Source organism: Hyaena hyaena, unplaced genomic scaffold (assembly GCF_003009895.1).
Source record: "Hyaena hyaena isolate Hyena2069 unplaced genomic scaffold, ASM300989v1 scaffold_474, whole genome shotgun sequence".
NCBI lineage: Eukaryota > Metazoa > Chordata > Mammalia > Carnivora > Hyaenidae > Hyaena > Hyaena hyaena.
The window spans coordinates 934,203-945,691 of record NW_024081104.1 but is presented as its reverse complement, the minus strand read 5'-3'; the positions used below and the strand labels follow the sequence as shown (position 1 = coordinate 945,691).

Genomic DNA, 11,489 nt, shown 5'->3' with positions numbered 1-11,489 from the left:
GAGTCACAAACTGAAACAGGCTCCAGGCTCTGAGCTGGCAGTCAGCACAGAGCCCGATGCGGGGCTCGAACCCACGAACCGCGAGATCATGACCTGAGCGAAAGTCGGACGCTTAACCGACTAAGCCACCCGGGCGCCCCATTAATGTTTACTTTTTTTGAGAGAGAGGGAAAGAGAGCAGGGAAGGAGCAGGGAAAGAAAAGGAGACACAGAATCTGAAGCAGCTCCACGTTCTGAGCTGTCAGCACAGAGCCCGACGTGGGGCCCGGACTTGTGATCATGACCTGGGCTGAAGTCAGACACTTAGCCACCTGAACGAGGCAGGCGCCCCGCTTCCAGCACTTTAAACTCTTGCCCCGCTGTCTTCTAGGTTAGCTCTTGCTTTATTTCCATGAGGAATCTGTTGTCACCCTTATCTTTTCCCCTTTGTACACAGCATGTGTTGATTTCTCCCCCGCCTCGGCTGTTTGCACTTAATATTTTCCTTTATCCTTTGATAATGATGTACCTTCCTGTGGTTTTCTTCCTATAACATATGCTTAGGGCTTGTTGACCTTCTCGGGTTTGTAACTTTATAATTTTTATCAAATCTGGAAACATTTCGACTATCATTTCTGTATTTTTCCCCCAATCCTCCTCCCTCCGGGGACCCCATCTCATATATAGTAGGCCACAGCCCACAGTCCTGCTCTTCCTTCTTCTCTTCAGTCTTTTCTTCCTCTGTGTTCTATTTTTTTTTAATATTTTTTTAATGTTTTATTTATTTCTGAGAGAGAGAGAGACAGTGTGAACAGTAGAGGGTCAGAGAGAGAAGGAGACACAGAAGCTGCAACAGGCTCCAGGCTCTGAGCTGTCAGTACAGAGCCCGATGTGGGGCTTGAACCCACAAACCATGAGATCATGACCTGAGCCGAAGTCGGACGCTTAACCGACTGCGCCACCCAGGTGCCCCTGTTCCTCTGTGTTCTAGAGCAAATGTTGAAAGTGTGCAACCCCATGGGCAGGTCGGGGAGGTGGGGGAGGGAAGGTCCCCGCTGGATTAAGAACTACAAAGTTGCCAGGTCACCCCATGCCAAGCGTCCAAGGAACACAGCCTGCTCACTGCTCCCAGAGCCTCTAGGCTGGTCACCCTCTCTTCCCTGTACTCCCTCCCACTCAGGGCTCACTCACCTGTTCCCCCTCCCCTCTCAAGTTTCCTTTAAAAGTCCCCCAAAGAACTGTCCTGGAGGGGGATGGAAGTGTCCTGTGTCTTGATAATAGGGGCATTGGTTAAAAGAGCAATTGTTTGTTACAACTGCTAGAACTCCACACTTAGGGCATTTTACTGCACAGAAAATCTATCTCAGGCTTGAAATGAGGCCAAAGGGTCTGAGCAGATCAGGCAGTTAGACCCCTTGGAACAAAGTAGGACCTGGGTCGCTTAGGGCTGCTGGCCTCTCTGATGGCCCTAAACACAGGCGGCTGAGGGCACATCCTTCCTGAAGCAAGAAGGAGGCGGTGCCCCAGCATATCTGGAGCCCCAGCTGGAGCTTCATCAACTCAGGGCAGGAGGCAGAGGCCCTTCCCACAGCTCCGGGGCCACTCTGTGCTCTCTGGGTCATTGTTTACGTGCTAAGAGAAAAGTGGCATTTTGTGATATGACAGCAGGGATTTGAGGGAGGGAAGGGGGCAGGAAAGAAACCAGACTGGCTGTGAGCCGGCCTTGGGTGAGGGTGGGGACGGCTACATGTGGACCATCATTATCTGACTTTCTACACTGTTGTGTACACCTGATATTTTCTATAATAAAAATATTTTTTTAAAAACCCTGACATTTGCATCTTGTTTAATTTGCATTTTTTTTTTTCTGACAAGGTCTCTTATTTATTGTGTAGTAAATTGCCTGTTAACCCCTCGAGGGTCTCAGCATAGCAACTACTCCATAATCAGAATATTAATTCCTTGTTATACAAATACTTTATTTCCTGCTACTTTGATATTTGCTCTTTGTTTCAGTAGACATTTTTAGTTGCCTTGTGGTCTCACCTCTTCCCCGTAGCTCCAAAGCTCCTCCCCCAGCAGGCACCCGTCCTGCCTCATGCCCTTGACCTCATGAGCCTCACCTAGCACACATCACCTGTTCTGGACTCCACTCAGTCACCAGCAACCCCTCCCACCAATGACCTCAGCCCTGTGGCTGGGCCTTCGCGCTCCCTTGGGAGCCCCAGCACCCCGGCACCCCACTCCCTTCCCACCAGCCTTCTCTCCCCAACCTCAGTCCCCTTTCCTTGCTGTGGCCTGCAGCCCCCTCCCCACTCCCCTCTGTAAGAGTCCGAGCTGATGGGAGCCATCTGCTGTGCCAGCCACCTGCACCAGCCCTTGCTGTGGGCACCACCCCATCTCCGCACCAGGTCTGAATTCCTGGTGGTCTCAATACTCTCGTGACCACCTTCCAGGCCCTGCCCCTCGGTCTAACCTCCCATCATCTCAGCTCAACACCACCATCTCAGACCATCACCTGCCAGCTCAGTCCTGCAGAAGCTGGTCCCAGCACTCGAGAGCCCCCAAGCTGTCATGTCCTCACCTCTTTCTCCCTGTTTAGAGGCCACAATCACTGCCGCCTCTCCCTTGCACACCCCCTTGGCTCAGATGCCCCTTTCAGAAACTCACTTGGCAAAAGCCCAAACCTGGATAAACCCAACCACTTTGCTTATCCCCACTGGGCTCCCTGCTGCTCCTCAAAGATATGCAATCCCATCTCCTCTGGAATAGAGGCCAAAGCACACAACTGTCTCCCAGGCCTGGTCTCTGCGCCTTCCTGCTCTCACAATCCAGGCTATCACCTGGTCTACTCCTCTTTCTGATTGGCATCTGTGTCCTGGGCTGGACCACCGGCTCGAGGAGCAGGTGGAGAGTGGATGCTCGGAGCTGTGAGTCTCTCCTCACAGATGGGAAACTGGGGGTTGAGCCAGACTGAGCAGGTCAAGGGCAGCCCACTATGCACACAGGCTCCAAACTGGCTTCCAGATAGACATGACACCCCTCCCCCATTCTACAGAAGAGAAGGCTGCGAAAGGGGGTTTTGGGTGCCAAGGAGCCAGACCGAAAGCGGCTCCTAACCAGGGTGGGATCTTGGCAGCGGGGAGAGGGGTCCTGAAGGAGGAATGGGCTCTCTAGGCTACACTGGCCTGAGCTCGCCTAGAGTGGAGGCAGGTGAGAAGGTGACCACGGGGCCCACAGGTGAACACACACAGGGCCCCTGGCTCTGCTGGAGAGGAGCGTGCTGGGGACATAACACCGAGTCTCTCCTTTGAAACCTGGCCTTTTGGCAACATGGGACCTGCACAGGGCTGGAGACGGCACACCCAGAAGCAGAGGGACCTAGAACCAATCCCACATCCCCCCGTCCCAGGTAGGTAAGAGGCCGGAGGTCAGAGGGAATAGAGTCTCTGGTCCTCAGAGACGCTGTGGGGACAGGGCGGAGAGACCAAGCACGCTGGGTGCTAAGGCCCTGAGGGTCAGAGTATCCCTCAACTGGCTGGGTCCTCTGGGAGCCAAAGCAGCCTTGCCTTGGACCCTGTCCTCTCCTGCAACAAAGCCCCCCCGCCCCCAACTCTCAGTGGGAAATTCAGGGTGACCTCCAGTGCAGGAGAGCTGAGACTTTCCACAAGCGTGAGAATCACCGTCTCTCCTAGCTGGACCTCAGGACTGGGGCACGGTGACCTTGGGGGTGTCGGTAGGGGCGGGAGGGGTGCCAGAAAGGAGATGGAGCGAGGAGGCCCCAGTAATTGAGCCTGGGCCGCATGTGTGCTCTACACCCCGGCCACTGCGGACTGATGGCCAAGGCCTGGGCCCACCTGCCCCTCCCCGCCAGGCGCCCCGAGGGGCTGCAGACTCCACCCAAACTAGCGGATCAGGGGCTGCCCGAATCGTCCCCTCGGGAGCACGCGGCCGTGGGACACATGTGTCCGTGCTCTGACGCCTCGTCCGTCAAAGCTTTGGAGCCAAGGGGGCGGGGAAACTGACAGAGAGGCAAGGACGCAGACAGCCAGCTAGGGCTGGAGGGACGGCGAAGTCGGAAGAAGAGATAGAAAAATGACGAGAAGTGAAGGAGGGGCACAGAAGACGTGGGGGGACAGGCAGCTGAGTGGAAGAATGAGGGAAGGGGTCGGGGAAATGCAAGCACAAGGCTAGGGCGACAGGGTGGCTAGGACCGGCGGGGGGGACCGGGATGTAGTTAGAAAGGAAGCAGGGGCGGGTCGTCAGGGAGAAGACGGCCGGGGGGGGGGGGGGGGGGGGGGGGGCGCGCTGGTGATGGGACTGCGCCGGGCACGTTCCTCCAGCGCCCGGAGGGTTTGCCCGGTAATTAGGCCTCGGTCCAGATGGGCCCCCAGTCCCGCAATCAAAATGCTAATTGGCCCCGCGTCTCCGGCTGTGCCTCGGCCCGGCGCCCCCTGGGAGCGAGCGGGGACGACAGTCTCGACCGAGGGGGGGGGGTCCCCGTCCCCGCCCCCACTTCGGGGCTCGCCGGCTGCGGCTCTGCGATAAGAAGGCGGCGGCACCCCGCCCCCGCCCCTCGGGGACTCCTGCCACGCAAGATGAATATCCAGCCGCGGCCACCGCCACAAAGCGAGCCTGTGGTCTCCGCCGCGCCCCCTGCGCGGGGCCAGCTCGCTCACGCCCGCACTCGCTTGTCTCCGGGGCGAGGCGCGGGCGGAAGCGGGGCGCGGGCAGCAGCGGCGCGGCTCCCGGAGCCGCACTCCCGGCGCGCCCCCGCACGCACGCTCCCGGGGCGGCCCGCCCGCCGCGCGCTCCCGGCCGGTGTCCGCGGCCCCGCCGAGCCGCCCCGCACAAGGTCACTGCGTGCGGCGACGGGTGCGCGCGCGCCCCCACCCTGCACGCGCTCCCGGCTCGGCCGCGCCCGGACCCTCCCCGGAGCCACCCTGCGACCTTGGTCCTCAGTGACAGCGGGCGGCGCGGGGGCGCGCTCCGGGAGAGCGTGGACACCCGAGCCGTCCGGCGCAGGCGAGGGAGGGGACAATGGCAGCTCCGGGTCCTAATTGAGGACATATGTCCCCGCGAGCGGCCATTGTGAGGCCTGGAGCCCCCGACACCCCCGCTCCCGGCCATTGGCGGCTGGGCCTGACGTCATGGGGGCTGCAAACTCGGGGCGGGCGGCCGCGGGAAGGGTTATCCGCCTGGTTGCGGAGCCGCCGGGGGGAGCTGCAGCCACGCGGGAGGGTGTAAAACCACCAGTGAAGTCGAATTTCTAGAGCAAGGGCATGGCAGCCCCTCTCCCCCTTCACAGCCCGCTCTCTGCGTCGCCGCCGCGCCCGACATCCCCCCCTGGGGAAAGAGGCGGGGGTGGAGGGAGGCCTCTCCGGCGGGCACGGGGTCAGCCCGGGTGACCGGGTGGCAGGGAGACACTGCGGCACGGGGCGCGCGCCGCGCTTCCACACTGCGCTTTCGCTGCCTCAGCATTCGCTCCTTCGCCTCCCGCCTCCCCCACTCGCCCCCGAAGATCCCCAGCCTCCGTACCCGAGAGCCAGGCAGGCGGACCGGCCTGGGATCCGCCCTGCGTTCCTCCCCCAGAGATCCCCGGTCCGGGGCGCAGGAGTCCCAGGCCTGTTTCCGCCGTCCCCCCCCCCCCCCCCCCCACGCACGGCAAGGCCGCAGACCACTGGGCCTCCGTTCCCCAAGCTGCCTGGGGAAGTCCACACATGCGGGGGCCGCGGCATCCCCAAGACCCCTCCCAGGAGACCCGGTACGGGCCCGGCCCGGCTCAGCCATTTCCGCCGGCCTCTCCCCCCTCCCCTCGCTCCCCCTCCCTCAGCTTCTGGGCTTTAAAAGCCGGAGGCTGGGCCCGGCCGCAGGCAGAGGCGGCCGCGGGCGCAGGAGGCCGGGCCCCGGAGCTGTCCGAGCGCCGAGCCCCGCCCCCGGAGCCCCCGTCCCTCCCTCTCCCCTTCCCTCGGCCCGCCTTCCCTGCGCACCCCTCCCCCCGAGGACCCCCGCCCCCCGCTCGCCGCCGCCGCCGCCGCCGCTCGCTCGGGCTGCAGAACAATAAAGCAAGCCTCCCAGAGACCCCCGCCGAGGACCCCCGCCTGGCGGCAGAGCCCCCGCGGCCCGCCCCTCGCCGCCCGCGCCGGCTGAGCGCGCCCGGTCGCTGGCCGAGGTGCTGGCCGGGCCGGCGCTGGCCGCGGTGCTGAAGCTGCTGGCGCTCCCGCCGCCGCCGCCGCCGCCGCCGCCGCCGCCGCCGCCGCCGCGTTCCCCGGGCCCGGCGCCTCCACCCCCGGGGGCATGGGGGGCCGCTGACTGAGGCTCCGCCGCGGCGGTGGGGGGGAGGGGAAGGGGGCCGCGGAGCCGGGCCAGCCCTGCACCCACTCGCAGCCTCCGGGCCCGGGACGGAGCCGCTCCCCCCTTCCCCACCCCCCACCCCCCGGCCTCCTCCCCCGCCTGTCCAGGGGCGGCACTGCGGGCTGGGAAGCCGGGACCAGAGGAGGGAAGGGGAGAAGGAAGGAAGGAAAGAAGGAAGGAAAGAAGGAAGGAAGGAAGAGAAGAGAAGAGAAGAGAAGAGAGGAGAGGAGAGGAGAGGAGAGGAGAGGAGAGGAGAGGAGAGGAGAGGAGAGAAGAAGGAAGGAAAAGAAGAGGAACCCAGAGGAGCAGAGGAGGAAACGCAAGGCAGCCCGGCAGGCGAAGAGGACGGCACCCCGGCGGCAGCACCGGGAGGCCAGAGTGGGGACCCGCGCTGCCCCCGCCGCCCCTCGGATGGTGACGGGGCCCCGCCGCGGCCGCAGCCCCCCCGCGCCCCGGCCCCGCAGGCCCGCAGCGCCGGAGCCCCGCAGGAACCATGCCCAGGTCCTTCCTGGTCAAGAAGGTCAAACTTGACACGTTCTCCTCGGCGGACCTCGAGAGCTCCTACGGGCGCGCCCGCAGCGACCTCGGAGTGCGGCTGCACGAGAAAGGTGCGAGCGGGGCTGAGTCTGGGGGCAGCAAGGGGCCCGAGGCAGAGCCGGAAGGGGCAGAAGGCCAGATCGTGGGGACGGAAGGGTCGGGGACCCCAGCAGATGGACCCGAGGGAAGCAGAACCAGGAGGAGGCAGTGGCTGCAGCCGGACTGTGGAGGAGGGTGGGGAGAGGCGGAGGCAGAGGCAGGCCAGATCAAGGCCAAGACCGCGGCAGGGAGCGTGTCCGTGCAGGAGAGAAGGAGGGGAACAAAGGTCAGGAATAGGAAGTACCCCACACCTTGAGCGTGCGAGGACATACACGGTCATACGGGCATCTGCTGACATGACAGGACCTGCCGTGCATGCAAACCCACGCCCAGAACCTGGGCCTCCCTCAGTATCCTCCTCTCTTTTCTGGCTGTGGCTAGCAGGATGCTGTGAGTTCCAGAGAGCAGGCAGGGTGCAGTGGGGGCCGCCACCTGTCAGGACTAAGGTACCAGCAGAGGCAGCAGCGGTGCTTCCCCTGTAGCCAGGGTCGGGGAGGACGACGTGAGCAGGAGGGAGCAGGAGGGTTGTAGGCAGGGAGGCCCACAGTGCTGGAGTCGGGGGAGGCCCTTTGTGTAAGGGTGCCCAAGTTCAAGGACAACTGTTAGCATGCGGGCGAGAGAGCTGGGGGGTGCCAGCAGCGTGGGGTGGCCGAACAAGTGTGACCTGAACCTGTGTGAGCACGAGCCTGTGTGTGAGCCTGTGTGCGCCCATGTGACTGCGTGCAGCCATGTGACTGTGTGCGCTTGTGTGTGACCCTGTATGAGTGTGTGCCTGCCTGTGTGCCACTACATGGGACCATGTGACTCTGAGGCTGCTGTGCACCCATGTGACTGGTGACCCTGGCTAAGAGTGTGTCCAGGGTGGCCGCATGTGTGACCCTGCATGAGTAGGTGGTTTGTGCAACCCACCCTGTGAGGGCACTCCAGGGTTGACCGTGCCTGCGAGGCTGGGTATAACCCCGAAGAAGCCAGAGGCTGCATCGTGTGGTGTGTGCACTTGTGACTTTGAGGCTGTGAGATTTGTCTTGTGCCTTGAGAACAACTGCAGTTACCGGCATGAACGGTGCCGTCCCTCTGATGGTGTCCCCTTGTGGAATGCCCCGGCATTCTCCAGCACAGCGGCTCCCTGGTCACTTGTCCTGAGGCTTGTGGGGAAGGCCCCCCGCAACGGGTTAGGGACTGGGGGAAGAGGGCAATGTGGAACAAGGCAGGACCCAGGGGTGCAGGATGACGGAAGGGAGTTGGGGAAGACGAGTGGGTGGAAGAAGATAAGGCTGGCGCTGGAAGGGGGTCAAGTTCAGCGAGCAGCAGGAGACCTGGGAGGTAAGGAGGAGATGCTAGAGAGGGTAGGAGGGCTTGCCGGAGGGAGAAGTCTTTAGGGCTGGTTGGGGGCCCCGAGGACCAAGGAGGGGCAGCGTCAAGGCTGGGCTCGAGTTCCAGGTGCCGAGGGGAGGAGCAGGTGGGAACCTCGAGAGGCGGGAGCGACGGGGTCCCTCGGTGGGCGGTCCTGGCTTTGTGCGCTGCGGGTCCGCAGTGTGTTGCATAATCAGGGAAAACTGCTGAAGTGGGGAGAACCCGAGGGGGAGGAGGGGTGGAGGAAGGAGGGCGAGGGAAGCGCCGCCCCTCCCCCCTGACCTTGAGGCTCCGCGGGAAGGGGGGCAGCCGCGCCCGAGGATGCGCCTCTTCCCCCCCCCCCGCGAGGGTGGGGCCGGCGGGCGGCGGGGGCGGAGCCGGGGCCCGGCCCGGTCTCATCTCTCCTCTCTTCTCTTCCCCTCCCTGCCTCCTCCATCCCCCCTGCCCCGCGGTACCCCGGCCCCTTCTCCTTTGTCCTTTTTCTTGTCGCCTCCTTCCCGGACCCCGTGTCTCCCGCCGCCTGCCTGTGTGTGTCCCGCCCGCCGCCCGGCTCCCCTCCCTCTGTGTCTGCCTGTCTGTCCGCCTCGGCCCTCAGGATACCTCAGCGACTACGCGGGGCCCGCCTCCGTCTACGATGGCGATGCCGAGGCGGCCTTGCTCAAAGGGCCGTCCCCAGAGCCCATGTACGCGGCGGCCGTGCGCGGAGAACTGGGCCCGGCGGCCGCGGGCTCGGCACCGCCGCCCACCCCGCGCCCAGAGCTGGCCACGGCCGCGGGCGGCTACATCAACGGCGACGCGGCCGTCAGCGAGGGCTACGCGGCTGACGCCTTCTTCATCACCGACGGGCGCTCGCGCCGCAAGGCCGCCAGCGCCGCGGCTCCCTCCACGGCCTCCGCCGCGGCCGCAGTGGCTCCCGACTGCGACGGCGGAGGCGGGGCCGGGGCGGGCGCGCGCGGCGCGGGGTCTGGGGCCGCGGGCCGGGGCGGCGCGCGCGCGGGGGTGAGCGCGGAGGCGCGCGCGGGGCCCGGGGCCGGCGGCGCAGGGGGCCGGCACGCGTGCGGCGAGTGCGGGAAAACGTACGCCACGTCGTCGAACCTGAGCCGCCACAAGCAGACGCACCGCAGCCTGGACAGTCAGCTGGCGCGGCGCTGCCCGACGTGCGGCAAGGTGTACGTGTCCATGCCGGCCATGGCCATGCACCTGCTCACGCACGACCTGCGCCACAAGTGCGGCGTGTGCGGCAAGGCCTTCTCGAGGCCCTGGCTGCTGCAAGGCCACATGCGCTCCCACACCGGCGAGAAGCCCTTCGGCTGCGCGCACTGCGGCAAGGCCTTCGCAGACCGCTCCAACCTGCGTGCGCATATGCAGACGCATTCGGCCTTCAAGCACTTCCAGTGCAAGCGCTGCAAGAAGAGCTTCGCGCTCAAGTCCTATCTCAACAAGCACTACGAGTCTGCATGCTTCAAGGGCGGCGCTGGCGGCGGCGGCCCCGCGGCCCAGGCGCCCGCCGCCTCGCCGCAGCTCAGCCCCGTGCAGGCCTAGGGCGGCGGGGCCTCCGCCAGCCCAGCCGGGTCGGCTCTCAGCAGCAATACAGGCCCCCAGGGAAGTCTCCGCCAGCGCCCGGGCGGGGGGGCCGGAGGGCGGGCCCCTCCTCACAGCAATAGAGGGAGGGGGCCCGGCCCCGCCCCGCCCGCCAGGGGCCTTGTCGGCCCCTTCAAGCAATAGGGTCCTGAGGGGAGACCCACCCCGAACCCCCTCCCTTCCCCTCCAGGGTGCCCCAGGCTTTTTCCCAGCAATAGGGTCGAGGAGACCCAGAACCGAACCTCATCTCCGAGTTAGGTCTCTGAAGACGGGGGTGGGGTGAGGTGGGGAGCACCCCCCTCCTCCCTCCTCTGCGCCCCTGGATCGCGTCGCAGAGACTCAGGTCTTCCCCACCCCTTCCCCAAGCCTTCCAAGGGCCAGGCCTGCGGCCTAGACGTCCAGGGAGCAGACCCGGGGAGGAGCAGGAGGGAGGGGCCTGCAGAGGCATCCCTACTCCTCGGTCTTCGCTGAACCCCAGGAGTGATAGACGCGTTGGGGGTCGGGGAGAGAGGCGGACGGCGGCACCCCTCTCCCTCGGGTTCTTTCTGGGGCCTCAGTCCAAGCCGCTCTCCCACCCTCGCCCCGCATCCTCTGCCAAATCCGAATTCTTCCAGCCCAGCTTCCCGGGCTCTGTCCTTCATAACGAATAATAATGACGCATATCGAATCGCATGGACTTATCCGACCTCCTCAGACCCCACTCCCGCCCTGCCCCGGGGCCCCTTCCCTCGTCCCCGGGCATTCGGTGTTGGAGGACGGATCCTGGGGCCCGGCAGGCAGGCCTGGGCACGGCCCATTACACACCTCTCTGTATTCGCTTTGCGGGTAAAGCCCCCTGGGGGGGTTGCGGATGCGTCGGGTTTCTTTCTTTCTGTATTTGTACGTTTTACTTATGAACGGATTGCACTCGGGTCAGGGAAGGGGGCGCTGAGGCCCCCATCCTTCCCGCCGACGCCCGGGGCTTGGGATGTCCGGGATCACTTTCCCCGCCCCCGAACCCCGCCCCCACCTGGGCCCCACCCTCGAGCCCCAGGCCCCGCCCCCACTCTGTTGCCAACTTTCGCCCGTCTATGCCAAAGCCTCGGCGGCGACCCCGCCCCAAGGGCCCGCCCCATTGGCCGCCGCCTTTGTGACGTCACTGCATGCAGCCCCAACCCTCCTCCGGTCCCTTCCCGGGGCTGCCCGCTCCCTCTCCCTCTTAGTTAGTCCGATGCCGACTATAGAGCAATAATGCGCACTGCATGCGAAGCTGCCGCCGCCTCTAGAGTTACTGAGAATCAGGTATCCCCCTGCCCTACCCACCCCATAGGCCCCTAGATCAGGGACATTGCGCGGGGCCGGACGCGCAGACTTTCTTCCCCTCCTCCTCCCTACTCCCCCACGGCAGAGCCCTGCGGGTGTAATGGTTCCAGGGCAGGGGCGGGGTGGTTGCCCCCAACACCCCTCCTTCCGTCATCCATTACCCACCAACCGTTCATTGGGCACCTACTATGTGCCAGGCCCGCTGCAGAGTCGGCGCGGCTGCACGCTCGTGACAGGCGTCCATCAGGCTTGGGTGGGCCCAGGAGGGCTGCACATGCAGAGAA

At 64.7% G+C, this 11,489-nt stretch overlaps 2 protein-coding genes across 2 annotated transcripts; both read left to right on the top strand.

The window, feature by feature from the left end:
* The first annotated feature begins 4,361 nt into the window (after window positions 1-4,361).
* LOC120246499 (uncharacterized protein C10orf95-like) lies at window positions 4,362-5,039 on the top strand. The gene has a single exon (XM_039254026.1). The coding sequence runs from the start codon at window positions 4,362-4,364 to the stop codon at window positions 5,037-5,039; it is 678 nt and encodes a 225-aa protein (XP_039109957.1).
* Window positions 5,040-6,602: 1,563 nt separating this feature from the next.
* On the top strand, window positions 6,603-10,763 carry SCRT1 (scratch family transcriptional repressor 1). Its single transcript, XM_039254160.1, has 2 exons — window positions 6,603-6,941; window positions 8,918-10,763. The coding sequence occupies exons 1-2, from the start codon at window positions 6,827-6,829 to the stop codon at window positions 9,862-9,864; spliced, it is 1,062 nt and encodes a 353-aa protein (XP_039110091.1). The 5' UTR covers window positions 6,603-6,826; the 3' UTR covers window positions 9,865-10,763.
* The last annotated feature ends 726 nt before the right edge of the window (window positions 10,764-11,489 follow it).

Excerpts from the sequence above, each read along its gene's own strand:
- LOC120246499 (XM_039254026.1), top strand. The coding sequence starts at position 4,362 with ATGGGCCCCCAGTCCCGCAATCAAAATGCTAATTGGCCCCGCGTCTCC.
- SCRT1 (XM_039254160.1), top strand. The coding sequence starts at position 6,827 with ATGCCCAGGTCCTTCCTGGTCAAGAAGGTCAAACTTGACACGTTCTCC. Across the intron at positions 6,942-8,917 it reads AGTGCGGCTGCACGAGAAAG|GATACCTCAGCGACTACGCG; the intron begins GTGCGAGCGGGG and ends CTCGGCCCTCAG.